Genomic DNA, 26,770 nt, shown 5'->3' with positions numbered 1-26,770 from the left:
TAACCATAGAAAAAAAATACTTTGCCATTCTTTCTTATGGTTTTAATGAAAGATAGAATTGTAGATCATAGAAATAATTTTGGTTGATAATTTTCATTTGCGTTTATCTTTTCGTTGTGTGCGTGTCACTAAATAGGTTTTATATTTTCACGTCTTCGAAAACGCTTGCTAAATATGTATTATATATTTTTAATCTGTCATAAATTTTTAGTGCTTTAAACAATGCAATTTTTATTTGTTATATTTTCCTGTTCTCTCGCGAGAAAAGCGTAAAAATACGCGTTGTTGATACTAAAATTAAATTTTTGAAATAGTACACACACATCTAACCGCTGATTTCAGTTGAATTATCTAAATTTATTTTATTGATGTGTGTGAGGTATGATGATAGTGTGTGTAAAATAATGTCGTCATTGTGATCAAATAATTTTGTTATAAATCAAAATTAATTATGATAGCCAGTGGCGTGGCGTGGTGGTTGCTGCCCCTACCAATTCATTTATTATTTTGCCAAATTAGTTTGACACACTCACTGCAAACACAATTTTCATTTCGGACACGATTTGGAATTATAATAAAAAAAAATAGTTTGGATTTTGTCGCCTTTCTTTCGTGTGCCCTGGGCCAGGGCCACGCTATGCCACAGATGATAACATGCACTCAATAAAGTGACATTTTTTTAAATATATCTATACATTTTGTCGTGTCAAAAATAGTAATCATGGAGATGAAATAATATAACCTCGGAAAAAGTCACGAAAACTTTGAAATAATTACTAGCTTATGGTTTATTTTCTTATATATAAAAAGTTATAAGTAAAATAAGCAATGCCAGTGCTGTTAGTGGTTAAAAAAGGAACTAATCAATTACGTATGTTGTCTGTCAGTTTGTTCGTGTCTCTTTAGGTGAGATGATATCGCCGTAAACACTTATAGAACGTCAAAAAAAGAGTCATGGTAGCAAAATCAAATAATAATTTAAAAGCTAGTGTTTGTGGCATTTAAAGTCATAAGAATTTTACCGCGCTGTTGTATATTAATTAACCTACTTTAAAACGGGGGGACTCAACAATTTTAACTCGATGGACCGATTTCGACGCTTTTTTTTTAATCGAAAGGTAGTGCGTGTCATGTGGTCCCATTTAAATTTCATTGAGATTTAATAAGTACTTTTTGAGTTACCTCTAATGATGCGTATTTACGCGACTATTTTTTCGTCGACCTACGTTGTATTACTGGTACATGTAATTTAAGTCGGTCTTCTTTGCGAGCAAAAACAAGTATTAACTATCGAGGCCATAGTCGCGGGCGGTCCTGTAAATTTTTACTATATAGTTTTGTTAATAAAAATTGCAGCCCTTAGGGCTTGAAAATGGGATATAATAATAGTTTAGTGGTATAAATATTTTAGAGGTATAATAATAACTTTTACTGTATTACCTTAAGAAGGTATTATTACAGTAACAATTTCTGGTTATTTTTGACTCGAAAATTTGAAGATTGAATAGGTACCAACATAAGAGTCTTAAAAGAATGAAAAGTGATTCCTGTTTAAGTGTTTTTGTAAAAATTCAATTGAATTAAAATAAATTTATGTCAATAAAATTAATATTTTACATATTTTATTTTGTAAATGGAAAAAAGAGATTGTTACTTAAGTTTATATTCCATCGATTTGATGGCGCCAAAAGAGTACAGATGATTTTGCCAATTAATTTTTTTCTGTCAGTTTAGAGATTGACATTAAATGGTGTTGCGATACATAAAAATTGCTTTATGTATGTAGTAAATTGTAAAATATTATGCATAGCAAGACTAAAAGTTATGTATAGGTATAATATATTATTTTTGCATAACGCCAATATTAGGATGTAAAACATCGATAAAACCGTTTTTATGTAGCGCTATGAAGTGAAACGACCGAGTCGGTAAACATTAAAAAAAAATGATAAAACAAACAGCCAGAATTTATTTTAATGTAAAAATTAAATTTGAGCGCTAACAAAATTGATTTCAACTATTCTATGGTAATTGGTGATTAATAAACGTTTTGTATTTGGCTCGAATGGGATGATTTGGCCATGTTTTTTAGGAATGGTATTTTTTATAGTGGCCAGATGCTTTATGTACCCCATGGTACAGACGCCAAATATTTAACTCTTGACTCTACTTGTCATGTTGTAATTATATAATAATATAATATATACGTAGTGGCCAATATGTCCATTTTAGAAATATTCACATAATGATATAAATATTCACATAATGATATTCTTTTTTTTTTTATTTAAAAGTTAAATTTGACAAAAGAGCAAACTTAATTTATGTATGATTTTTTTATGAAATATATTCAGCCTTGAAATCGTGCGTTATATTTAGTAGTCCTTTTCATAAATTGGTTGTAAAAGTTATTCATTTGTAAATTAATGAACTAATGTGTTTTTGTGCGTATGTTTCTTTTTTATAATCTGTTTTTTTTTTGATACATGAACCCTAGTGAAAAAATCTCATAAAACATAGACAAACGCATAAAATTCTCATACAGTTATGAGAGTCTATGAGATCTGAGAGATTCTTTTTTTTTATCTGAGTTTTATGGGAAACTTACGTTGCGTCCATTTTTTATTATTACTTTACGTGATATTTGTTTACTGTCAGTAGATGTCAGATCCACCTGATGTGTAGATTAGAGAAACTTGTGCATTACTTCACACTTAGCTTCTAATGTATTTTTTTAATTATTATCCGAGTAGTTTATGACTGTGATCATTTTTTTTGTAAGGTTGGTTGAACCAATCGAAAGTTTTCTTTACAATCATTACATTTGTAATTTTCGCTTTGCTACCATAGAGCAACACGGACAACAAAATTCCGTGTTATTGTATTTCTTCAGTCAAAATGTATTCAAATACATCATTATATTGAAAATTTTAAACACCATATCCTAAACAATTTGATACAGTAAGTAATAATGCACTAGGACTTCTTTCTTTTAAAAGGTTATCAAATATATGATAAAGACGTGTTTGTGTGTTCATGCCTACAGGTATATACTGATCAGATAAATAATTTTAAATGAAAATATATGTAAATAAATGAATATTGATAAAAAAATGTATTCTAAATATTGTGTAAGTCTTAAATGTAATTTTCATTGTCGTTTTATCATCTTGTTGTGTCAAGCTTTCATTAATTATATCGCATTTGAAAAATATACACGACGATTTTTTTTTTCTATTTATACATAATGTATGGTACAGTCTCTGGTTGAGTGAGAGATGACAGGTGAGGGAAGGTTATGAGGGAAACCAAACCCAATGAAAGTCGATCTAACACTAAGTTTATTAAGATTATTTTGAGTATTTATAGGCAAAGGTACAGACGTCATTCGCAGCAAACAAATAATGTCATTAGAAATCAGCATCAATCAAATAACAATTTTGTAATAAATAAGCTAAATTAAGAAGGTTATTAGTTTGCAAGACAATCATATTGCTTAATCTGCGTTGACAGAAACGTTAAGTTTACACCACAAAATGAAACCAACAAAAAAATTCGAAATATATAAGTTCCCTAATATCATCATCATCATTACAGCCTATACAGTCCACTACTGGACATAGGCCTCCACAAGTTTACGCCAAAAATAACGTGAACTCATGTGTGTTGCCCATAGTCACCACGCTGGGCAGGCGGGTTGGTGACCGCAGGGCTGGCTTTGTCGCACCGATACGTTCCCTAATATAATTTAATGATAGTGTTTCTGTTACAAAATATTTTTGCCTATTTTAATCGTAAATGCTCTTGTGTTCATTTAGAGAATACTCCAGTATTAAATTCATTTGACTAGACGGTAAAACCATCATTCATTTAAATTGTAACAGCAAAATTTGTTCACTATCGTAACGCGGTTCTAAGTAACCACACAACGTGTAAAAATATACATAATGCAAAATACACTGCACATATATTTTTTGTATGATTTTCATATAAGGCCTCTAAAAGCCCCTAAAGGCTAAGGGTATGAAAAAAATATGAGAAATAAAATCTACTGACCGAATGACCTCGTTACGTCTCTCGTAACGCCATCTATCGCGTCAAGTCTAAGTAAGGCGTAATGACGTTTTCTAATAACATAATTATATCGTATCCAAATGGCGTTTTAAGAATTGTTTATTTACCATTCGATGTGGTATTAATCTTTTTCTTAGACTACGAGTAGTAAGCCTTTTTTATGCCTATTTGGACAGTCGATCTGAAGAAGTAAACTCCAGTCGTGAGCTGACACACACTTTTTTGTAGTTATGCTCATTCTTGGTGTACAATAAGGAGTTTTTATTGTTATTATTACTAAAACGACGACGAAAGTATTATTTGTCGCTTATTTATGAAGCGGGGACTGAAAAAAAAATGCGGTGTCATGGGACACCACATTTAATTAAACCACACCAAATTAAAATGGTATATTCAACGTGCAACAGTCTTTGTTATTTCTTCATTTAAATCGATAATTATTAAAATATCCTTTACATTCTTTATTCATTTATGTAAATAGTTTTTTTTTTTTTGTACAAAGCAGATTTATGTCGTAATCGTTAATCATGGTTGGTTATCAGATAAATCTGATAAAAATTAAAATTATGTGGTGTCATGGGACACCAGGTGGGAACGAAGTTCCTTCGGATAGTATAGAAGCAAAACAATTTGAAAAAAAAAAAAATGATGAATTTTATATATATTTTCTAGTTCTTGATTTTTTTTTTAATTTTGTTGATTGGTTTTTAATTAAGTACATAAAAGTATTTAGGAAATTTAGTATTTTAGAAAATAACAAATACCGTAAAATAAAATTAATCAAACAAAATAATAATAATAATAATTCAAACTATTAAGTGAAATTAAAAAAAAAAAAACGTCTTTATTTATTTTTGTCGACAGTATAAAATTACATAAATAATTTAAATAAAAGTTTATTAGTAATGTTTTAGTTTTACAAACGTCATATTATACAGTCATGTGACTGATATTACGTCACTTCCGTTATGTATTTTTCTTACGGTTTTAGTTTTACATTTTTTTCAGTTCGGTCGCCCAGCCAAATGTCAAGCCTACCGTAAGGAACTTCGTTCCAAAAAAATTGAGACAACTCTGTAGTTATAATAGTCGTAATATCTGTTGTATGCATCTTCACTGCGATATAAGACGACAAAATTGATTGATTGTTATGACCACCAATATTTTTGTTCAGTCGTGTAACGCAAAACAAATTGTCTCATTTACAACGACTTTATCTAATTGGAAAACCTTAATCATAGTAACTACGTAGCCATAATAATTAGCCAGACTGATCGCAGTCGGTTTTATGGAAATAATGTAAAATTTTTTAGACGTCAAAATTGGAAAATATTCTCGATTTGTATTTTATAGAATCAAATTTTTTGTGTTTCTCGTAATTTTCGTGTGAAATACTGCGATAAATTGCAAACCGTTTGCTACCTTTTTGTTTTCATAAATAAAGTAGGTACACGCATTAATTTTTAAAGACCATGTAACCCTATGGGTGTAGAAATCGCGCGATTTAGTGCGGTATATGGGAGTTAGTTCTTCTTGCGAAAATAATGATAATATGTATTACAAAAACTTCAGCGACTGATAATAATGTATTGCTTTAACGTAATGCACATGTCTTTTTATGAATATGCATGTTTCTACATGTTTTATAAATGAATTGTGCAAACGTTCCTTTATTGTAATGATATTAATAAATGTATTAAATGATAAATTAAATTGTCTATAGTTAAATTAATTTAGCTAAGCAATTATATCAAGTGTTATATAACACACGAATTTGAAGTAAAATAAAGGGAATAGAAAGGTGACTGTTGTTTTATTATTCATTTAAACAGTACGTAACTAGTAGGTAACTATTGTATGCTATTCCACTACGTTACTGAATCAATCAATAATTTGAAACATATTACGCATTTTTTATTTTATTGCAGCCCCGATATAGATGACCCGGTGAACTTCGAATTACCTACATGTAGGTATTTGTGAAGAATGTAAACAATACTTTCAGAAAGCATATACATAATATAAATATTTGACAACCAAGTGACAATTTATTTTGACAAAAGACATCAAATGTTTCACAGCTCGGCGTAGACAGACTAAACGACAGCTCGGAACATTTTTAATGGAAAATTAAATTGTCGTTTTTACTATTTGCTGTTACTTATTTATTATTTATCTTTATCACCGTTTAAACCTCACCTGAACTTCAACAAATATTTCAAGAACAAAATTAGCCAAATCGGACCAGCCACTCCAGTTTTAGCGAAACAAACGAACAGCAATTGATTTTTATACAGTACTAGCTGACCCGGCGAACTTCGCATCGCCTAACACAAACTTTATCGTATGGTATTAAAGTTCAAATTGACTTTTAAGTATTATCACAAATCTTTTGTATGGGAGTATAGAAAAGTGTTGTTTTTAGACTTTTTCAGGAAATTTAAAAAATTTTTTTTTTAGAATTTTTCTCTCCGTAAGAACCATCCTCGTACTTCAAGGAATATTTTAAAAGAAGAATTAGCGAAATCGGTCCAACCGTTCTCGAGTTTTGCGCTTAGCAACACATTCAGCGACTCATTTTTATATTATACTAGCTGACCCGGTGAACTTCGTATCGCCTAACACAAACTTTATCGTATGGTATTAAAGTCCAAATTGACTTTTAAGTATTATCACAAATCTTTTGTATGGGAGTATAGAAAAGTGATGTTTTTAGACTTTTTCAGAAAATTTAAATTTTTTTTTTACAATTTTTCTCTCCGAAAGAACCATCCTCGTACTTCAAGGAATATTTAAAAAAAGAATTAGCGAAATCGGTCCAACCGTTCTCGAGTTTTGCGCTTAGCAACACATTCAGCGACTCATTTTTATAAGAATAAATAGATTTGTCAATAATTTACAATCGATCTATATTTAATTTAATGTGCAGCTACTGTCACGAAGTGTCCATTTCGGTCAAGGGTAGCGCAGTCTTGGTTTGCGGAGAGGCACGTTGATGATTATCATAATTATCATGCGTCATTACAAACATTTCCGCGGCAGCCACAATAGGATTCAGAAACTACCTAATGACACTTTATGGGCCAATCCCGAAATAAAGGTGTACCTGTTATTATCATATTAAATATTTATATGTGATGATTTGGTGATAGTTTAATGGCGTATTTTTATTACTTAGTGTGAGTTTAACCGAGGTAAGGCAAAGCAGGAAATTTTCTGCTCAAAATATGGAGCAGCCCGATTGGGTTAGTACCTCGACCTTACAGAAGATCACAGCAAAATAATACTGTTTTCAAGCAGTATTGTGTTCCTGTTGGTGAGTAAGGTGACCAGATCTCCTGGGGGGATTGGGGATCGGGTCGGCAACGCGCTTGCGATGCTTCTGGTGTTGCAGGCGTCTATAAGCTACGGTAATCACTTACCATCAGGTGAGCCGTACGCTTGTTTGCCGACCTAGTGATATAAAAAAAAACTAGTTTTAATAATTACAGAGGTTCTTTTTGAAATTAATAAAATAAAATATATAGCGACACGTACAACATATATACATGTGTCATCATTGACACTCTGTGAAAGGTTATTAAGAAAAACCCGATAATTGCTACATCACTAGCGTAAGGGTTTAGCTTTGTAGCAGTGGGAGCTTGATATGAAACATTTTGAATGTATTCCTACTCCTCATTACAAAACAAGGTATATGTAGAAAAAAAAATAAAAAGCCAAACCGACAAACAAATATCTTATTTATAAAGTAAAATTATAAAAGTAATCATAAGAACAATAATTAAAAGTTATCTTAAAATAAAGACGGAGCAATTAAAAACTAAGTAAACTAAGTAAAGACAACAAATCACGCCCACAATGGAATTTTATAAATAAACAAAAAAAAAAACCTTTTATAGAAAAAAGTCAACTATTTGACATACATACGCATAAATATACCATGAGCGGCATAAACATATGTAACAATGGTTTACAATCGAACAATTAAAAGAAAATTGTAATCTTAAAAAGCGACGTAACAAAAATTGTATATTTTATTTAAAAAAAATAGGAACAAATAAAAAGCGTGTGTCAACTGCGACACGCGATTGGAGTTAACTCCTTATAAACGATTACCTATTGTGAGTTTTAAGATTTGAAATGTTGTATTGAATCAAAATAAAATTTAAAACTACAATTATAACATAAACAGACGCCTTGGTACGATGAGTGCGGGTCAACTCGGTAAAGCTTTGGTCTGGTGATCATGACGCACAACGCTGCGGTATACGGTATGCGTTGCCGGACACTCAATCATATGAAAAACGTCGAGAATGTTCTCTTGTTCCGTCGCAGTATGCGTCAGCGGCGAGGGGCAAGCGCGGTGAAGTGGGGAGGTGTACTGCCGCACAGCGCGGCGTCATTCTCGGTTCAACACTGCGGTGTGCGGTGTGCGTCACGGGTGTGCGTCACTGAGTCAATATGGAATTTATCGAAGACAATTTAATAGAATTAGTTAAAAATCAAAATTTTAAATCAATTAAGAAAGAAAGAAACACGTTTATTAACACGTTTAATTAAATGCCTTTTTATTAAGGTTTCGTAATAACCTTCACTCCTCCGTTGTAAAAACATGTTCCTCGGAGATTTTCTTTGTCTATTCAGAAGCAGTAAAAATTCTTCTTCTTCCTCCTCTTCAAGCAAAGCACAAATTACAGAAAAATTGTTCATGTTCACGTCTACCTTGGTAGCTGCGGCAAAATCAACTGACCACCTCTCCGCAGCGACGCTAAATGCTGCGTCGTGACGCTGCGTTGCGGCGCATACCGCAGCGTTGTGCGTCATGATCACCAGACCAAAGCTTAACAAACCTTACATACAAGCTAAAAGGGATGAAAAGCGTCACTCTCTCATTTCAGTTCCTTATATTGCTTCTGAAAGAGTAAACTCTTATAAAAAGTAATATATATATTTTATTTAAGTATGATGAGTTCTTAAATGATACTTTAAACCATGTTTTTGTGTAAATTTCTTTGGGCAAATGAGACATTCGTATGGTTTTTCACCTGTGTGTGTTCTTGTGTGTGTCTTTAAAGAAACCATTTGACTAAATTTTCTTTGACAAATATGACATTCGTATGGTTTTTCACCTGTGTGTGTTCTTGTGTGTGTCTTTAAAGAAACCATTTGACTAAATTTTCTTTGACAAATATGACATTCGTATGGTTTTTCACCTGTGTGTGTTCTTGTGTGTATCTTTAAATAAGTGATATCACTAAACTTTCTTTGACAAATATGACATTCGTATGGTTTTTCACCTGTGTGTGTTCTTGTGTGTGTCTTTAAAGAAACCATATGACTAAATTTTCTTTGACAAATATGACATTCGTATGGTTTTTCACCTGTGTGTGTTCTTGTGTGTATCTTTAAAGAAACCATTTGACTAAATTTTCTTTGACAAATATGACATTCGTATGGCTTTTCACCTGTGTGTGTTCTTATGTGTGGCTTTAAATTAGTGATATCACTAAATTTTCTTTGACAAATATGACATTCGTATGGTTTTTCACCTGTGTGTGTTCTTCTGTGTCTATTTAAATCTGCGATTCGACTAAATTTTCTTTGACAAATATGACATTTGTATGGTTTTTCACCTGTGTGTGTTTGTATGTGTATCTTTAAAGAAACCATATGACTAAATTTTCTTTGACAAATATGACATTCGTGTGATTTTTCACCTGTGTGTTTTTTAAGATGCATGTTAAAACTGTTTTTCACATTAGTCATATACTGACATTGACCACAACAATGTTTCTTTTCTTTAGTATCGTGCAACCTTAAATGAACAATTAAGCATTTTTTTCTTACAGTTTCATAATTACATATATTACAAATGTATTTATTATTCGGAACAAAAAAATCGCTGTCGTGTTGTTTGTCATTTGGCTTGTCATTTATTTGTATTTTTGAAGTTTTTGTAAGTGCTAAGTTTATATGATTCGCTGGTTTAGTTTCATTTAGTGTTGATTTTTCATTTCGGTTATGTATTTTTGGATTCTTTGTCACATGTGGTTCTGTAAGACTATTGTTAGAATTAGTTAAAATGGAATCTTTCTGTATTTTTTTCGGAAGCTCATACTTTTTTATCTTCTTACTATTTTTAGGTATTTTATTTATACTATTTGAGTCTTTATTGAATTTATTAATTGCACTTGTTTTTAAAATAAGTTCATTACTTTCCTTTGGCCTATTTTCTAGTATTGGATTTGGTTGTTCGGGAGCCTTTTCGTTGCTGACTACTTCATTCGCTTTTTCTTTGTTTGGCAGTTTCAGAGGATTAAAGGCACCTGAAACGTTTTGTTAGTGTACACAATGATAATGTTCGTCTTATAAGTTACAGTACCTTGGTGACCAAGCTTAGCTCGATATTTTTGGTAAATTGTGTGTTTTGGAAATCATATTTAAATACGAATTACATATTGATAAAATACGAATAATATTTTTCGATTATACCGACATAATAATAAAAAATAATAACTGGCTAGTCAATAAAAAATAACGAGTGCAATTAGAAAAAAAAGAAAAATAATAATCGATCTGGAAATTTGAGGACTTCAACCTCGGTCTTTTCGGTGGATCGCGACCGGCCGATCTCCCACCCCAGCTGTTACAACTTTACTGACAAGTGCGAAATTTACCTTCGTATTCGTAACGACATTGTAGCCATTTTTTCATTGCCTAAAGACAGGGATAAAACGACATTTTCTAAAAAAGGAATCCTAGCTATATTGATTTATCTCCCCCGAAATTCCCTGCATACTAAATTACATGGAAATCGTTGGAGCTGTTTCCGAGAGTCAGATTATATTTAAACAAGAATTGCTCGTTTAATAGTATTAGATACCGCTATAGTAATGGTGCGTGCCGTGTCGGCGGCGCCTAAGCACCGACGGTCGCAGTTTCGATTCCCGCTCGGAGTGGACATTTGTGTTTATATAAATATTTATTTCCGATCTGGTTGGTAGTACTTGTTGGTCTCCCCACCGTGCCTCGCAGAGCACGTTAATCTGTCGGTCCCGGTTGTTATCATGTCCACCTGATAGCGTCGTCACTCATAGTAGGGATATAGTCGCCAACCCGCATTGGAGCAACATGGGTTAAGCTCTGATCCTTCTTCTACATGGGGAAAGAGGCCTATGCCCAGCATTGGGGTATTACAGGCTGAAGCGTTATAAGTTATAAATAAAATTATATAATTACCTAGTGTTCGAGCATATCCCATTGGTGTATTATATTTTTTGATATCAATGTTGAGTCTATGAGCAAATTCGCCGCCATAGAATACCAACAGCTCTGTGAATTTTGGTATTATCTCTATCGTTCTGTAATAATAAATAACAAAAATTATTAGTATTATAAATATGGAACAAATAAAATTAAATAAATATTATATGATGATTAGTACTACTGCGTATTTGACGTCTCGTTTTATTACTAGGCAATGTAAATTGAATTTGGTTTTAACCGATTTCAAAAAATGAGGTTTCTCAATTTCAAAGTATATATATATATTGTGTTCTCGTATAAGTTCGTCGTTTATGAACCGATTTTGATAATTCTTAACAAAAGTTGGAAAGGAGATATCCCAAGTGTCGTACTATATAAGGAAACCAGGACCAATGATAGCATACAAGGGAAATCGAGGGAAACCTTTAAAAATCGTATTGACGTTTGTTAATTTTTTTCTTCTACTTACGTTGTATTACTTGTCGATGTAATTGAAGTCGGTTTTCGTTTGCTAGCAAAAACACTTATTTAGTTTATTTTTGTATTCAAACGATTAATAATTTTAGACAACCACTTGTGTAGTGCTGTCCCACATACGCGCACAAACACCGGCGGTTCACGCGTTCGATTCCCGCTCGGGATGGGTATGTGTATAAATATTTATTTCCAGTTAGGATCTCTGCCCTTGTGGTTTCCCAGCACGTCAAGCTGTCGGTCCCGATTGCTACTGATAGCGATTGTTACTCATCATTAGGGAATAGGTATATCCCACCAACCGCAGTGGAGCAGCATGGTGGATTAAGCTCAGACTCTTGTCCTACATGGAGGAAGAGGCCTACGCCCAGTATCGGGATCTCACAGGCTGAACCGTGATCGTAATCAATATTCCCAAGAGCAGTCACCGGTAGTATATCATCCCTCTGTACTGGTAGGCGACGAGGTTCTGCTCGGAGCTGTGTCTCGAGCAGTTCACGTATCGCATCCAGTTGGAGTTGTTCGCGTCCGTCGCGTCCACATAGTGCGAGCGCTTGTTGTTACCGTCGTGTATCTGTCGATATATATTCCTACTAGTCGCGGTTTAATTTAAGGAGAAGAAAAACGCGTTCCAACAAACAAACACACTTTTTCGCTTTGTAATTTTAGATTTATTGACATTTATTGCCATTTCTAGCTGCCCTGGCGAACGTCGTACCGCCTCAGAATTGAATAACGTGACTAAGCAAATAAGGCAATAACTAACAAAATTACAATAAAATTATAATGAGATAGGGTTAGCAGGATCTATCCGGCTCAAAATCTGGGGCTGCCCGAAGATCACAGCTATATTAGCAGTGTCATTACGCAGCTCACAAGCAATGTTGTGTTCCTGTGGTGAGTAAGATATAATCGAATCTCCTGGAGAAGGTTAGGGTTACGGTCGGCAACGCGCTTGCGATGCTTCTAGTGTTGCTACGATATTCGCTTACCACCAGGCGGACCGTACTATCGGTTCCTACCTTGGTGATATGAAAAGTAAAGATGAAAGAAGTGTGTGTATCAGCTCCGACACGCAACTTAAGTACGATTACTGTCATATATAAAAATTAAAACATTATTATTATCGGTACAGCGTCTTGGTCCGGGTAGAAGCCCTGTAGTTTCACCGTTCCGCCATATGAGTCAATCGCGTGCGTGTCAATTCATCATCATCATTTCAGCCTATCGCAGTCCACTGCTGGACATAAGCCTCCACAAGTTCGCGCCAAAAATAACGTGAACTCATGTGTGTTGCCCATAGTCACCACGCTGAGTAGGCGGGTTGGTGACCGCAGTACTGGCTTTGTCGCACGACGCTGCTGCCCGTCCTCGGCCTGTGTATTTCGAAGCCAGCAGTTGGATGGTTATCCCACCATCAGTCGGCTTTTTAAGTCCCAAGGTGGTAGTGGAACTGTGTTATCCCTTAGTCGCCCAATATATACGCCCTATACTCTACCCCACCTCCCAAGCAGCAAGCTCCCCCCCTCTACCTGCCAGCAGTAGGCGGGGCGCGGGGCGCGCGTGTCGGCGCCGCGGTACGGCCCGAAGCGCACGCCGCGCGGCAGGGTCAGCGAACTGAACACACCGATACCCGCCCCTGGCCGACCGAAGATTTGTTACACATATATATATATATACAGGATGTCCGGTAATTAATGGATAACCCCACAGGTGCTTGTGGAGGGGCACAGGGCCAACCCAGACAAAAAATAAAAAATAAATCTATTTGCAACGGTCTAGGGTTTATTTAAAAAATAATTTAAGTACGAAATTCGATACCTTTGTTCAAACTTTTAGGCACTACGGCTGCAAATTCAATAATAACGAATTTATTTTGTCTGAAAATAACCGTGGATAATTGGCCTTGCTAACGCGCATTACAAAATATTTCTAGCCACAACTGCTTCTTTATTTTAAATACTTAAAAATGAAATATAGTGTATTCGAATTTTTTATGATAAAGTTTGAGCACCTGTGGTATAAAAAAAACGTAGGGGGACCTAGGTGGCCCATAGTTTAAAAAACATGCCTACTTCATGAAGTTTCTTAACTTAGAATTTTACTCAATTTCTTTATTGCCAAATTACCGAGTTATTGCTACCTGTGTTTCTCTAGCCCTATTTTTCTTATTGTTAATTATTTTTATTTTCTGAATTTTCTGTTTTGTCTACTAACACTATTTGTAATTTTTTTTTTAAATTTTTAAAAATTTTTGAATTTTTGGATTTTTTTTTTGATTATTGATTTTACTTTTATTCTATTTAATTTTATTTTTACTTATTGATTTTTTTAATATAATTTTGTTTTGTTTTTTATTCTGAATGTTGTCTTGTCTTGTTGTACTAACCCAATATGGACTTATACTTTGGTCTGAAATAAAGTATTATTATTATTAAAAATAAAAAATAAAACCAAAACAAATAATAAAATAAGAATTTAATTTCGAAAATCAGTAAAAGTGTATTTTATGGGTGTCATTAATAATTTAAACAACAATTTCAAATACGTAGTTTTTTTAATAAACGTTCAAATTTTTTGCCACTTACACTAATAGAGGCTCTCCACAAGCACCTGCGGGGTTATCCATTAATTACCGGACATACAGGTATAATATAAGTAATATACAGGTATATTCAAAAATGTATTCGTGTAGGATTCAAAAGCACATTTGTCATTTTACCAATAAAATTTAATATAAAGCTACCGCCGAATTTGCCGAGAATAAGCTCCGCAATTAATCTTTAAAAAAAAAAAAACTAAATAAAAAGTATTGACAATTAAAATAAAAATAAAAACTAGTGTGCTTTCGACCACACGAATGAAGTAAAACTTGTGCACAATGCCTGCACTGTGTCTTAGATATACGAAACGTAACTGGCTATGAGAGAAAGAGAAAAAGAAAATTTGTGCTCGGATCTCTCTCTCTCTTGCTCCGTTCGCCTCACGCATCACTCTTTTGGTAACGTTCTCGTCACGCATTCACCAGCTTACTCCCCAAGTTTTACTTCAATAAATATAAATATAATACTATAGAATCGTTTATCTAGTTTTTAACCGATTTTGAAATGAAGAAGGTTCTCAATTCGTTTGTAGACTTCAATTACGTCGAAAAGTAATACAACGTAAATAGACGAAATAACGAGTGTGCTTTAGACTGCACGACTAAAGTAAAACTTTTTCAGCTCCATCTAACTTCCACCCCCCTCCTGAACCTCCGTTCGTCTTTCCCGATCACACTTTACGTAACGCTCTCGTCACGCATTCACCAGCTTACTCCCCAAGTTTAGCGTGTTTAAAGAAGTACTACTTCAAAAAGTTCTGAGGTAACATACATACAAAAATACAGTCGAATTGAGAACCTCCTTTTTTGAAGTCGGTTAAAAAGTAATAACGATTGAAATAAATGTAAATAACAACACTAGAAATATAATAGTATAGGATAGATCAGGTTACAGTTCACTGTTCCGGTTACCTGGGATGGAGGACCATGCGAGGTGAAGGAATACGCGGGGTATGGAGAGCGCGGAGCGGGGGACACAAGAGGGGTATGGGGACTGCGCCGGCACCTTGCATTCGACATAAGAAATACGTTACATTGGAGGAGAGGGATTGAGGGGTCAAGGGAGGGGGAGGGGGACGCCACCGCAATCAAGGAATACGCCCAGATTTGCCCATTGATGTCTGAATGGTCTGGTCTACAGTATTTCTGATTGAATTAACCTTAGGACCCGTCCCAAAATACGTCATCCAAAATTTCATAATTTTAAACCACTCCCTCCCACTTGGTCACACTATGTCAAATTTTTGGCCCCCCAACAAATACATTTTTGTTATATATAAATTTACATATAAACAACCGTCCTGGTGTAATGCTGCGAGTAGTCGCCAAAAACCCTGACGGTTTGCGGTGTCCATTCCCGCTCGAGAAGGATATTTGTATTTGTAAAAATATTTATTTCCAGTTTGGATGTCTGTCCTTGTGAGTCTCCCCTCCATGCCTCGGACAGCATGTTTAGCAGTCGGTCCCAGTTGTTATCATGAACACCTGATAGCAATTGTTACTCATCCGGATAAAAAGAATATATCTGGCAAACCACAGTGGAGCAGCGTGGTGGATTAAATCCTTCTCCTACATGGAGAAAGAGGCCTATGCCCGGCAAGGGGATGTTACGGGCTGAATACATTAATAAAATATAACTACAATTATATGTGACTTGGAATATATTTTTTTGTTATGTTAATAAAACAAAGAGCACATTTATATGCATTCACTTAACATAGTTGTATGAAATAAGTAAATTACCTTTTCAATCACCTTTCTGTAAAATATTTAAAAAGTAAAAATTTTAAATAACTTCAAATACTTTCAAGGTTTTGTTCGTTCAGATACAGAAGGTAAGTAAACAATATTTTTAAAGTTTAGATGTAAAGGAGATAACACTTAACATATACTTTAATGGTAACATTCATATTGCCATTTATTTTATCTATTTTGTTCAACTGTGAGTTTTGTGAGATGTTATTATTGCTATAGATATGTATTTTACAAAAAGTCTGTATAGATACGATCATACTAATTTAATACACTGGCCAGTTGCCTTTTATTTTTATTAAATAAAACAAATATTTAAAAATAGAACATTTTAAAAATAGAACCAATTCTGTTCCAAGAATGTATTGAAAACTCTATTAGAGCACAATAGGACATTGAAGTGTTTAGAAAGTTGAGTTGGCATTATTTTAGCTGCCAGTTGAACCAGATCAACACAGAACTACAGAGACCAGCATCGGAGCATCTTGAGATCAATCGGACAATTGTTATTATGTACAGTTAAACAGCATTATGTTCTTATTCAGCATAGTAAAAGTTTATTATTATACTCCACAACCTTTATAATTATAGAGCATTTTCGCATAATAAGAAAATGTAAATTATATATTTTTTGACTTGTATTGAAATTTTTTTTCTTCATAAAAATGTACAATTTGAGGTTTGACACATAGATAAAACAAAGTTTATACATATATGTTGAGAGTACACTACAATCTTCTTTCTAATGCTTCTGTTACTGTTGCATGTTTTGTGCAAATGATTCACTTACCTTGTCGTCAGGTATAACAAGCAAAGGACCATGTATGGCGCAGTACTCATACACATAGTCTTTACAGTCCGAACAAACTGTAATAAAAACAGAATTTCATTTTTTTAAATATATTTTAATTATTTATCTACAGGAGTTTGTACAAACATTGATAATAAAATTATTTTACAAGTAAATATGTAGTCTTATAATTAATGTAACATTACCGAGACATAGTTGTTAGATAATATTATTTTGAAAGTAAAGCATTACTTTCTTTAAATCTTTTTATAAAAGAATTGAATAAGAAATGATATATGCCTGTATTTGTATAAATAATTATAAATTTTATCCTCAAATATTTTGTGTTATTAAACACTAGCGATTCGCCCCGGCTTTGCACGGTTACAAAAACTATCAGTGTTTCTCTACTATTATGTGCATGTATTATGCATATAAACCTCTGAAATCACTGAAAAAACCGCATCAAAATTAGCTGAGTAGTTTTAAAGATCTAAGCATACAGACAGCGAGAAGGGACTTTGTTTTATACTATGTAATGATTATTCATAATAAAAATTACAAAATTATCATTTACTTACATATGTATTCATCTAACTTGGGTTCTCTCGGCTCATAATAGCTTATTCGTTTCCTCTTTCTTAAATTGAAGCGATCCATTTTAAATTAACTTTCACAGATTTTTTACCACTAAAAAAATATTATTAGATGTATTATGGCATAAATAGGAATATTAAAACTTAACTAATCATCTTTCCATAATCTTTTAGGCTATGAAACGAAAATTATTCATCATTAGTAAAGTAAGAAATTTCTATCATAAATATTGTTTATTTAATTCTTTGAGAAAATTAATACTTACAATATTATCAGTGAGTTAATTTCGTGGATAAATTATGTAATGAATCTAAATATATAATTAATTCAAGAACTGAGTCATAACTTTTAGTAACAAAAAGGAGTAGGATTTCAGTAAGATTACAAACTAGCCGTGTTTTACCGCCAATTATTTGCTTTTTTTTTCACACCCAGTGTTACCAATCTAAACTATTAACAAGTTGTGTTGAGATAAAAATCATTCTTTTTTTTATTTAAATTATTACAATTAATATTTATTTTTATATTAATATTTAAAAGGATTTTATATGTCTTACTAACAATTGACAAAAAAAAATAACTATACCTAAAGTATATAACATATCTTTTAATTAATAAAACAAATAAGTAAACGCTTGTCTTATATGTAAAACCGTTATAACTTACATTTATTAAATTCATTATATATTAGAAATCTGTAATTAGTTATATTAATATTTAAAAGGATTTTATATGTCTAACAACTGACAAAAAAAAATAACTATACCTAAAGTATATAAACATATCTTTTAATTAATAAAACAGATATCTAAACACATGTCTTATATGTAAAACCGTTATAACTTACATTTATTACATTCATTATACAGGGTGTGGCGTAAATAGTGGTCCACCGTTAAGGATTCGATAAACCAGGTAATTTACTATAACATATTACAATTTTATTCATTTTTACCCAAAGGTTCCGGAAATATTTTTATTTTTAATTTTTTTACGATATTTGTACCCCTTGTTACAAATTTGGTTGTAGTTTTAACAAATACCATTATTTTTTCATTTTGATTACTGTTAATTACTGTTGAACACTAGAGCTATCGTTAAATAACACGTTTTTAATGTAAATTTAAGGCTTTTGAAGAAAAAAATTGGTTTTACTCTACTTTAAACCCAAATTTTTAACATATCATGCTAATTCAAGAGCGATTTTTGTAAAAAAAATGTACTAAGCTGTCAGTGCCCATTCATTTAAAAATATGCCTACTAAATACCAATTTCAAAATGGTATCACAATAGCAGATCCCTTTGTTTAACAGAAAGATATCCAATTTTAATTGAAGAAAGGAAGATTTTCATTAAAATACATTTTAAAATTTAGTTGCGTTAATACTTATGATTTTTGTAAAAAAAGTAACTACACTGTCAGTGCCTATTCATTTTAAAATATTCCTACTAAACACAGATTTTAAAACGATTTGCCATCCCATTAATAAAAAAAATTATTGCAATTTTAATTGAAAAAGACTTAAAATAAAAATAAAAACATTACTACTGTTACAGAGTGATCTTGGCCTAACTTGTAAATTAGAACAAGGCATTAAAAAATAATTGTGTTTGCTCACAAACGAAAAAAAAAACCCACTTCAATTACATCGACGAGTAATACAACGTAGATCGACGAAAAAATAGTCAAGTAACTATGCGTTATGTAAAGATTACTCAAAAAGTAGTTATCAGATTTCAATAAAATTTATATGTGACCACATGATAAACATTAGCTTTCGATTAAATTAAAAATTATCAAAATCGGTACATCCAGTAAAAAGTTATTGCGGATTTTTGAGAGTTTCCCTCGATTTATCTGAGATCCCATCATCAGATCCTAGTTTTCTTATCATGGTACCAAACTAGGGATATCCCCTTTCCAAGAAAAAAATAATTATCAAAATCGGTAAATCCAGTAGAAAGTTATGCGGTATAATACACCGTAGGTCGACGAAAAAAGCGTCAAGTAAAAACGCATTATTAGATATAGCTCGAAAAGTAGTCGTTAGATCTCAAATAAATTTAAATGGGCCCAATTGACACACACCACCTTTCGATTAAAAAAAAATTCTCGAAATCGGTCCACACGGTCAAAAGTTCTGATGTAACATACATTAAAAAAAAATACAGTCGAATTGAGAACCTCCTCCTTTTTTGGAAGTCGGTTAAAAACAAGTCATACTGTCATCGTTTATTATTATTCTTTGACATGATTACAAACACTGTATATTCGACGTTGCAGAGCATGTATAGCAATCCCATCATCAGATCCTAGTTTTTGTTGGAAAGGAGATATCCCTAGTTTAGTACCATGATAAGGAAACCAGGATCTGACGATGGAATCCTAGCGAAATCGAGGGAAACTCTTGAAAATCCGCAATAACTTTTTACTGGGTGTACCGATTTTAATAATTTTTAATTTAATCGTAAGCTGATGTTTGTCATGTGGTCACATATAAATTTCATTGAGATCTGATAACTACTTTTTGAGTAATCTTTGATAACGCGCAGTTACTTGAGTATTTTTTCGTCGATCTACGTTGTATTACTCGGCGATGTAATTGAAGTCGGTTTTTTTTTCGTTTGCGAGCAAACACAATTATTATAAATACAATCTAATTGAGAATCTTCTCATATTTTCGAAGTCGGATAAAAATAAAGAAATACACACACTTCTTACAAGGAAAACCAATTTCAATTATTATTTATGTCAGTCTTGTTACAGACGGACGACGATGTTTAGTAACAAAGTTCCTTCACAGCTATGAGCTCACGGAAATCTGGAACGTGGTGATTTTTTTTCAATCGGATGAGTACTTTTTGAGTAATCTTTAATAGCGCGTACTTTCTTGACTATTTTTTCGTCTACCCACGTTGTATTACTGGGTTACATTACTAGTCAATGTAATTGAAGTCGCTTTATTTCTCGTTAGCGAGCAAACACAATTATTGAACTGAGCTTTAACATGCTTAAATATCAATTGTTTTGACAAGGTTACGAGGTCCTTACATATAGACTAACTGTCGAGTTGTCAAATGTATACCTACGGTAAATATTGTAAATAATGGATACTGACATAAGTAAATAACTGCTAAAATTCAAAATACTATTTTTGCAGTTTCGTTTCCCAAAGATTTTAAAGAAACGACACTAATAAAACTCCGCTGTCTGTTCGTCTCAATTATTAATCTTGTCACAGCGATTCAGTATTGGTAACCGTCTGTAAGTGTCGTCCGTGACGACGTTGAATATTTATTTTGAAATTTATAATTTAATTATTCGCGAAAATTTGGAGAACAGAATAACGATGCGTTATGCGGCTCTCCAAGATTTTCAATTTTCGAAGTGATCGTAAGTAACTTTACATATAAAAATAAAAATCTCGTTATCGCGATTCACAATAAGCAACCAACGATGAGTGCCATCTAGTAACAAGTAGAAACCAGACATTCGATATTGACTGTTCTTGATCTGCGTAACTTTGTTTAAGACGAAATTTTGTACTGCGGTTGTTAATTTTCGTAACAGTATCTTGTATTTTATTTTATTTTATGTAACTAGGTCGGTAAACAAGCGTACGGCTCACTTGGTGGAAAGCGATTACCGTAGCTTATAGACGTTTCAGACGACACCAGAAGTATTGCAAACGCGTTGCCGACCCCATCCCCTATTCCCCCCAGGAGCTCTGGTCTCCTTGCTCACCACAAGAACACGACTCTGCTTGAAAACAGTATTATTTACCTGTGATCTTCTTACTGCAAGGTCGAGGTACTTCCCCTGTCGGGCTGCTCCATATTTCGAGCAGGAAATTTCCTGCTGTGCCCGACCTCTGTTAATCAAATTAATAATCACGGTGACAAGGTTTTCACTATTGTGTTTAAAGTAGATTATTTTTCCTAATTTACACAAGTCTTACTTGCAAAAAGATATAACTACAGCACAACTGAAAACCATGAAACCAATCAATCAATCAAAAATTATTGCGGCAACTATAGCAGATAGAATAACGTAAGTAGACCAAACAAAATCCTTTTTATTAACTGACTTCCAAAAAAGGAGAAGGTTATCAAGTCGACTGTATTTTTTTATGTATTTTACTTGAGAACTTTTGACTGGGTGGACCGATTTCGATATTTTTTTTAATCGAAAGGTGGTGTGTGTCATTTGGTCTTATTTAAATTTAATTGAAAGCTAACACTTCTTTTTGAGTTATATCTAATAATGCGTTTTTACTTGACTATTTTTTCGTCGACCTACGTTGTATTATACCGCATAACTTTTTACTGGGTGTACCAATTTCAATGATTTTTAATTTAATCGAAAGCTAATGTTTATCATGTGTGACCTTTAAATTTCATCGTGAGCTAATAACAACTTTTTGACTAATTTTTGATAACGCGTGTGGGCTTGACTACTTATCGCTTTTAGCGATCTCTTTCAGTCAACCTTTAATAAAAGTAGTATAAGAAAAATCTGTCGGTAATAGTGCGCAATCAACAACGCAAGTACATTACACACAATTAAATCAATGTATAATACTAAACGTAGTTATATAATACAATATTCGTACAGTTAAATGGTAGTAGATATATGTAGTAGTAGATATATTATGGTCGAATTTGCGCAACCCGAATATGAAGCGCATACATATGTTTTGTAATCGTTCCAATTTGTTTAACAGTTGTTGAGATAAATCGATATAAGCAATGTCATCATATATATTGTGATATTAAATAAAACAACTTAGACGTGAGGCGTATTTATTGGAACAGATAAAAATAACAGGTATTTGAAAGTAACAAATAACAACTGTTATTCTGAATTTGAAATAACTGTTATCTAAAATAACATTTAATAACAGATACATAAATATCAAATACATACAAAATACTATTGTTATTTGTTACCGCAACTGTTATTAGCAGTCTGTTATTTCTCGAAATCTTATAACATTTCTTATCTCACTCTAGCTCACAAGTATCGCGCCTTGCAAAATAGAGAAACACCTAGTATTTTATTACACAATACACATGTTTACCTCTCAGTAGCACTACAGTGCCTACACCATGCCAAAAAGAGAAGCACCTCGTGATACAGACGGAAGACGTTGATGTAGTACAATAGTTACATTAAGGCTATGAACGCATTGAAATCTAAAACTTCTTGGAAATGTTAAAAACTGGGAACTGAAGACCCAGGTGTAAGTGATACACGAGAGTATTTTGTTCCCCAATACTCGAAACGATTACAATTGAATTTATATACAACAATAGAAACCTTGTCATCGTGATTCGTCATTTGTAACTGACGAGAAGTGCCGTCAACGACAAGCGAAACTGAATCGATTGTTAATAGATGGCACTTATCGTCGTTTATAAATCCTGAATCGCGATTACAAGATTTTTGTTAGTATATATAATGTTATTGACTGCATCATTACCGTTATATCCGTGTCTGTGACCGGATTATATTGTGCCGTGCATTATTGTGCAATTTTTGGAGTTCCTAACCCCGTAACAGGGCGTGACGGAACTATTATGTGAGTAGCTCTAAGTCTCCGTTGTGCTTCCGTGTCACAGATATATAGTTGGAGCCGTGACAGGTTAATACTTTTGTACTCTGAATTGAATTATTCTCTTAATAACTTAAATTTTATTATAATTTTATGTTGTAGTGATTAATTATGATTGATTGTTCGATCTTCTACTACTGTAATATAAACTCTTCTTTTGCGTTCGATTAGCTATAAAAGCGTGTTTTTTTTAAACTATAATTTATTAAGTTCCAAGGTGGCAGTGGAACTGTGTTATCCCGTAGTGGCCTTTTACGACACCCACGGGAAGGTAGGGGGTGGCTATATTCTTTACTGCCATAGCCACACAGCACATGCTTTATTTATATACAAGTTAATATAATTACTTATAACTTCCTTTTGGATGAAGTCGTATAAGCAAAGGTAGATCTACTTAGCGGCGATGTTTTTGACAGCTACCCGCAAATACAATAATCGAATACGATGAAATTTAAACAAATTTGTTATAATTTCTTGCCTCCTTCAAACTTCACTTACTTAATAAGTTTCGCAATATCTATCTAAAGTAAAAGTAATAGGAAATACTCCCGCAGAGAGGAAGAAGTCCTGCAGTGACATAGGCTGTAATTGTGTAACTGTGTCTCCCTACGACTTATTAGTATCGACTTATCGAGGCAGTCATAGCTGAAAATTAGTGTTTCGTGTATCAAAACTTAACTACTTTATCTTTTTATGCTTACTTAAGTTGTATTTATAACTTGTCGATGTAATTGAAGTCGGTTTTTTTTCTTCATTTGTGAGCAGAGATGATTATTGTTTAGTGATAAATTTCTGTTAAAGCTGCGAGTGCGCGGAAGTCTAAAATATGTTGACAGTTTGTTAAAAGTTGTTGTTACTGTTTTATAATGAGAGCTTATGTTCAAACTTGTAACGTTTCAGCATTACTAGTTTGTACCGCGAGCCAAATTTTCGAAATTATCATAGTTGACTTTACATACAAAAATAAAAATCTTACCACCGCGATCTAATATTTACTACCACCAATCAACAAACGCACGTTCGTTGGCATTCGGTTATATTTTTACTTGTTGATAGATGGCGTTCATCTTCGGCTTCATAATTATTATGCTAAAACACCATGTCAAGATTTTTAGTAATGTATAAATGTCACAATAAAGCTTTAGTCGATGCCGAAAATAATAACAAGTAGTACACTTGACATTATTTACGGCATTTTTATAGTATTGTTATTTCATCTTCTTTTAAATATAAATTGGAAATGTACACCATATTGATTTGTAACATTTTATTTTATTTTTATCCCTTGTCGTCGCAATACATGTGACAATGATAAATGTTTAAGTATTATATAATTATGTATACGTTATAAGCATAACTGTGTACCGCGGACGGACAGATGATTTCTAGTATAATAGCTCCGTTTCACCTTGTGACAGGGAACGTCACTTCAAAGATTCTTAATGTGACTTGTAATCAAAGATAAGGGCCACCTATTTACGATCAAACGGTTAATTTTTATCGACGTTTTTATTGTATTAGATAAAATTATCAACATCGCAATTTCGTGGTCATCTGGAAGGAAAGGCTAAACTAGCCTCGAAGAAACTTGGTGTGCTCAGTAGGGCGAAGCAGTATTTCATGCCCTGCCACCGCCTACAATTATATAAGGCACAGATCCGGCCCCACATGGAATACTGCTCTCACTTAAGGGCTGGGGCGCCCCAGTACCAGCTCCTTCCATTTGACCGTGTTCAACGCCGAGCGGCTCGAATCGTTGGCGACAAGATTCTCTCCGATCGGCTCGATTCTTTGGCGCTGCGTAGAGATGTCGGGTCACTGTGCATCTTCTACCGTATTTACCACGGGGAGTGTTCTGAGGAATTGTTCGGATTAATACCTACAGCAGAATTCCACCACCGGACATCGCGTCAAAATTCAAAATTTCATCCACATCACCTCGATGTCTGGAAGTCTACGACAGCTCGATTTTTGCGCCATTTTCTGCCACGCACGACCCCTCTTTGGAACCAGCTACCACCTACGGTATTTCCGAACAAATACGACCTAGGGACCTTCAAAAGAAGAGCATATTCCTTTTTGAAAGGCCGGCAACGCGCCTGCTAATCCATTGATGTAGCGGGTGTTTGTGGATGTTGTTTTCACTTACCATCAGGTGAGCCAACTGTCCGTTTGCCCCCTCTTCTATAAAAAAAAAAAAAAAAAAAAAAAAAATCAGCGAGACTTGCCATACTCTTAATAATTTTCCATCAAATATTGTAGCAAGGCGAGGTAGCCGACGATGAGTGTCATCTATCGACACAGAATGACACTTCGACCTGCGTGACTTCGCTCTGACTGTGACTGAAATTTACTCCTTAAGAATGATAATGATCATTAAAGTAAATACGAGCCTGCTTTAGAGCACACGACTGCAGTAAAACTTCTGCACAATAGTCCTGCACTGTGTCTCAGATATACGAAACGAAACTGGCTATGAGAGACAGAGAGAAATAAAATGTGTGCTCGCACCTTTCTCTCTTGCTTCGTTCGCATCACCCGATCACACTTTTCATAACGTTCTCGTAACGCATTTACAGCTTACTCCCAAAGTCAAGCGTGTGTGAAGAAATTTGACTTCAAAAATAAGAAGTTCTAACAATTGAATCAAATTATAGTTAAAAATTACAAAATTGTAAAATCAAATCATAAATTGTTCCTTGCTACTCGTATATACCGATACATATATTCCTGTATCTTACAATAAGCACAAAGCACACAAAAACGTCACTCTCAGCATCACTAAGGTCAGCATCAGTTGTTTCACACAAATTCACTTACTATATTTTTGTCATAAACTCAAATATATATACACACACACACACACACACACACACACACACACACACACACACATATATATATATATATATATATATATATATATATATATATATATATATATATATATATATATTTGTATAACATTGATTGATCGCAGTAGGTACTACAAGTTTGACTCTTGCACGAAAGGCAAATCGGTACACCCGTCAGGACAACGTAAGTTAATAATAAAATAACGTAAACACATACACGTGATAAACACATGTCTTGTATGAGAAACCTATAACTTACATTTATTACATTAATTATTTATTAGAAATCTGTAATTAGTATCAACTATTGCGGGAAATTATCAAAAATGAGAGAAAAGCGGTACACGAACAAGACCGTTCTCCCGCTGTCAAAAGTATCGTAAGTGACTTTACATAGAAAGAATAAAATCTTAACAACACGATTAATTTATTACTCTTAACAGACAAATCAGCGACTGAACATTCCCAGACATGTTCGTTGTATGTTGCAACTTGTTGATAGATGGCGCTCATGGTTCGAGAAAAGCTAGGCCGATCAAACAAAGCAATTGCACCGTGTATGTTTCTACTTGATAACAGATGGCACTCATCGAGTTACGAATCGCGGTGGCAAGGTTTTTATTATTGTGTTTATAGTCGAGAATGAGTATATCTTGCTTTGCTAGCGGTTAGCACAGTAGTTAATGTGCAGTTAACGCTGTAGCTAGCGCTAATAGGTCATAAGAAAACTCACATGTAAATT

General features: G+C 33.4%; 1 protein-coding gene and 1 long non-coding RNA gene across 2 annotated transcripts; both read right to left on the bottom strand.

Annotated features, from left to right (window-relative positions):
• Positions 1-8,929: 8,929 nt before the first annotated feature.
• LOC123666006 (histone-lysine N-methyltransferase PRDM9-like) lies at positions 8,930-14,446 on the bottom strand. Its single transcript, XM_045600220.1, has 5 exons — positions 14,431-14,446; positions 13,350-13,456; positions 12,246-12,391; positions 11,317-11,438; positions 8,930-10,403 (listed from the first exon to the last, which is right to left on the bottom strand). The coding sequence occupies exons 1-5, from the start codon at positions 14,444-14,446 to the stop codon at positions 9,034-9,036; spliced, it is 1,761 nt and encodes a 586-aa protein (XP_045456176.1). The 3' UTR covers positions 8,930-9,033.
• A 2,384-nt stretch (positions 14,447-16,830) lies between these two features.
• On the bottom strand, positions 16,831-17,870 carry LOC123666167. The gene is made up of 3 exons (XR_006745161.1): positions 17,824-17,870; positions 17,543-17,651; positions 16,831-17,038 (listed from the first exon to the last, which is right to left on the bottom strand). It is a non-coding gene; the product is annotated as an uncharacterized LOC123666167 (long non-coding RNA).
• Between the last annotated feature and the right edge of the window lie 8,900 nt (positions 17,871-26,770).

This window comes from Melitaea cinxia, chromosome 25 (genome assembly GCF_905220565.1).
Source record: "Melitaea cinxia chromosome 25, ilMelCinx1.1, whole genome shotgun sequence".
NCBI lineage: Eukaryota > Metazoa > Arthropoda > Insecta > Lepidoptera > Nymphalidae > Melitaea > Melitaea cinxia.
Note: the sequence above shows the minus strand (reverse complement) of the source record. Positions and strands in the feature narration are given on the sequence as shown.

Excerpts from the sequence above, each read along its gene's own strand:
- LOC123666006 (XM_045600220.1), bottom strand. Across the intron at positions 11,439-12,245 it reads AGAGGGATGATATACTACCG|AACGATAGAGATAATACCAA; the intron begins GTGACTGCTCTT and ends TTATTATTACAG. Across the intron at positions 10,404-11,316 it reads GGGATATGCTCGAACACTAG|GTGCCTTTAATCCTCTGAAA; the intron begins GTAATTATATAA and ends AAAACGTTTCAG.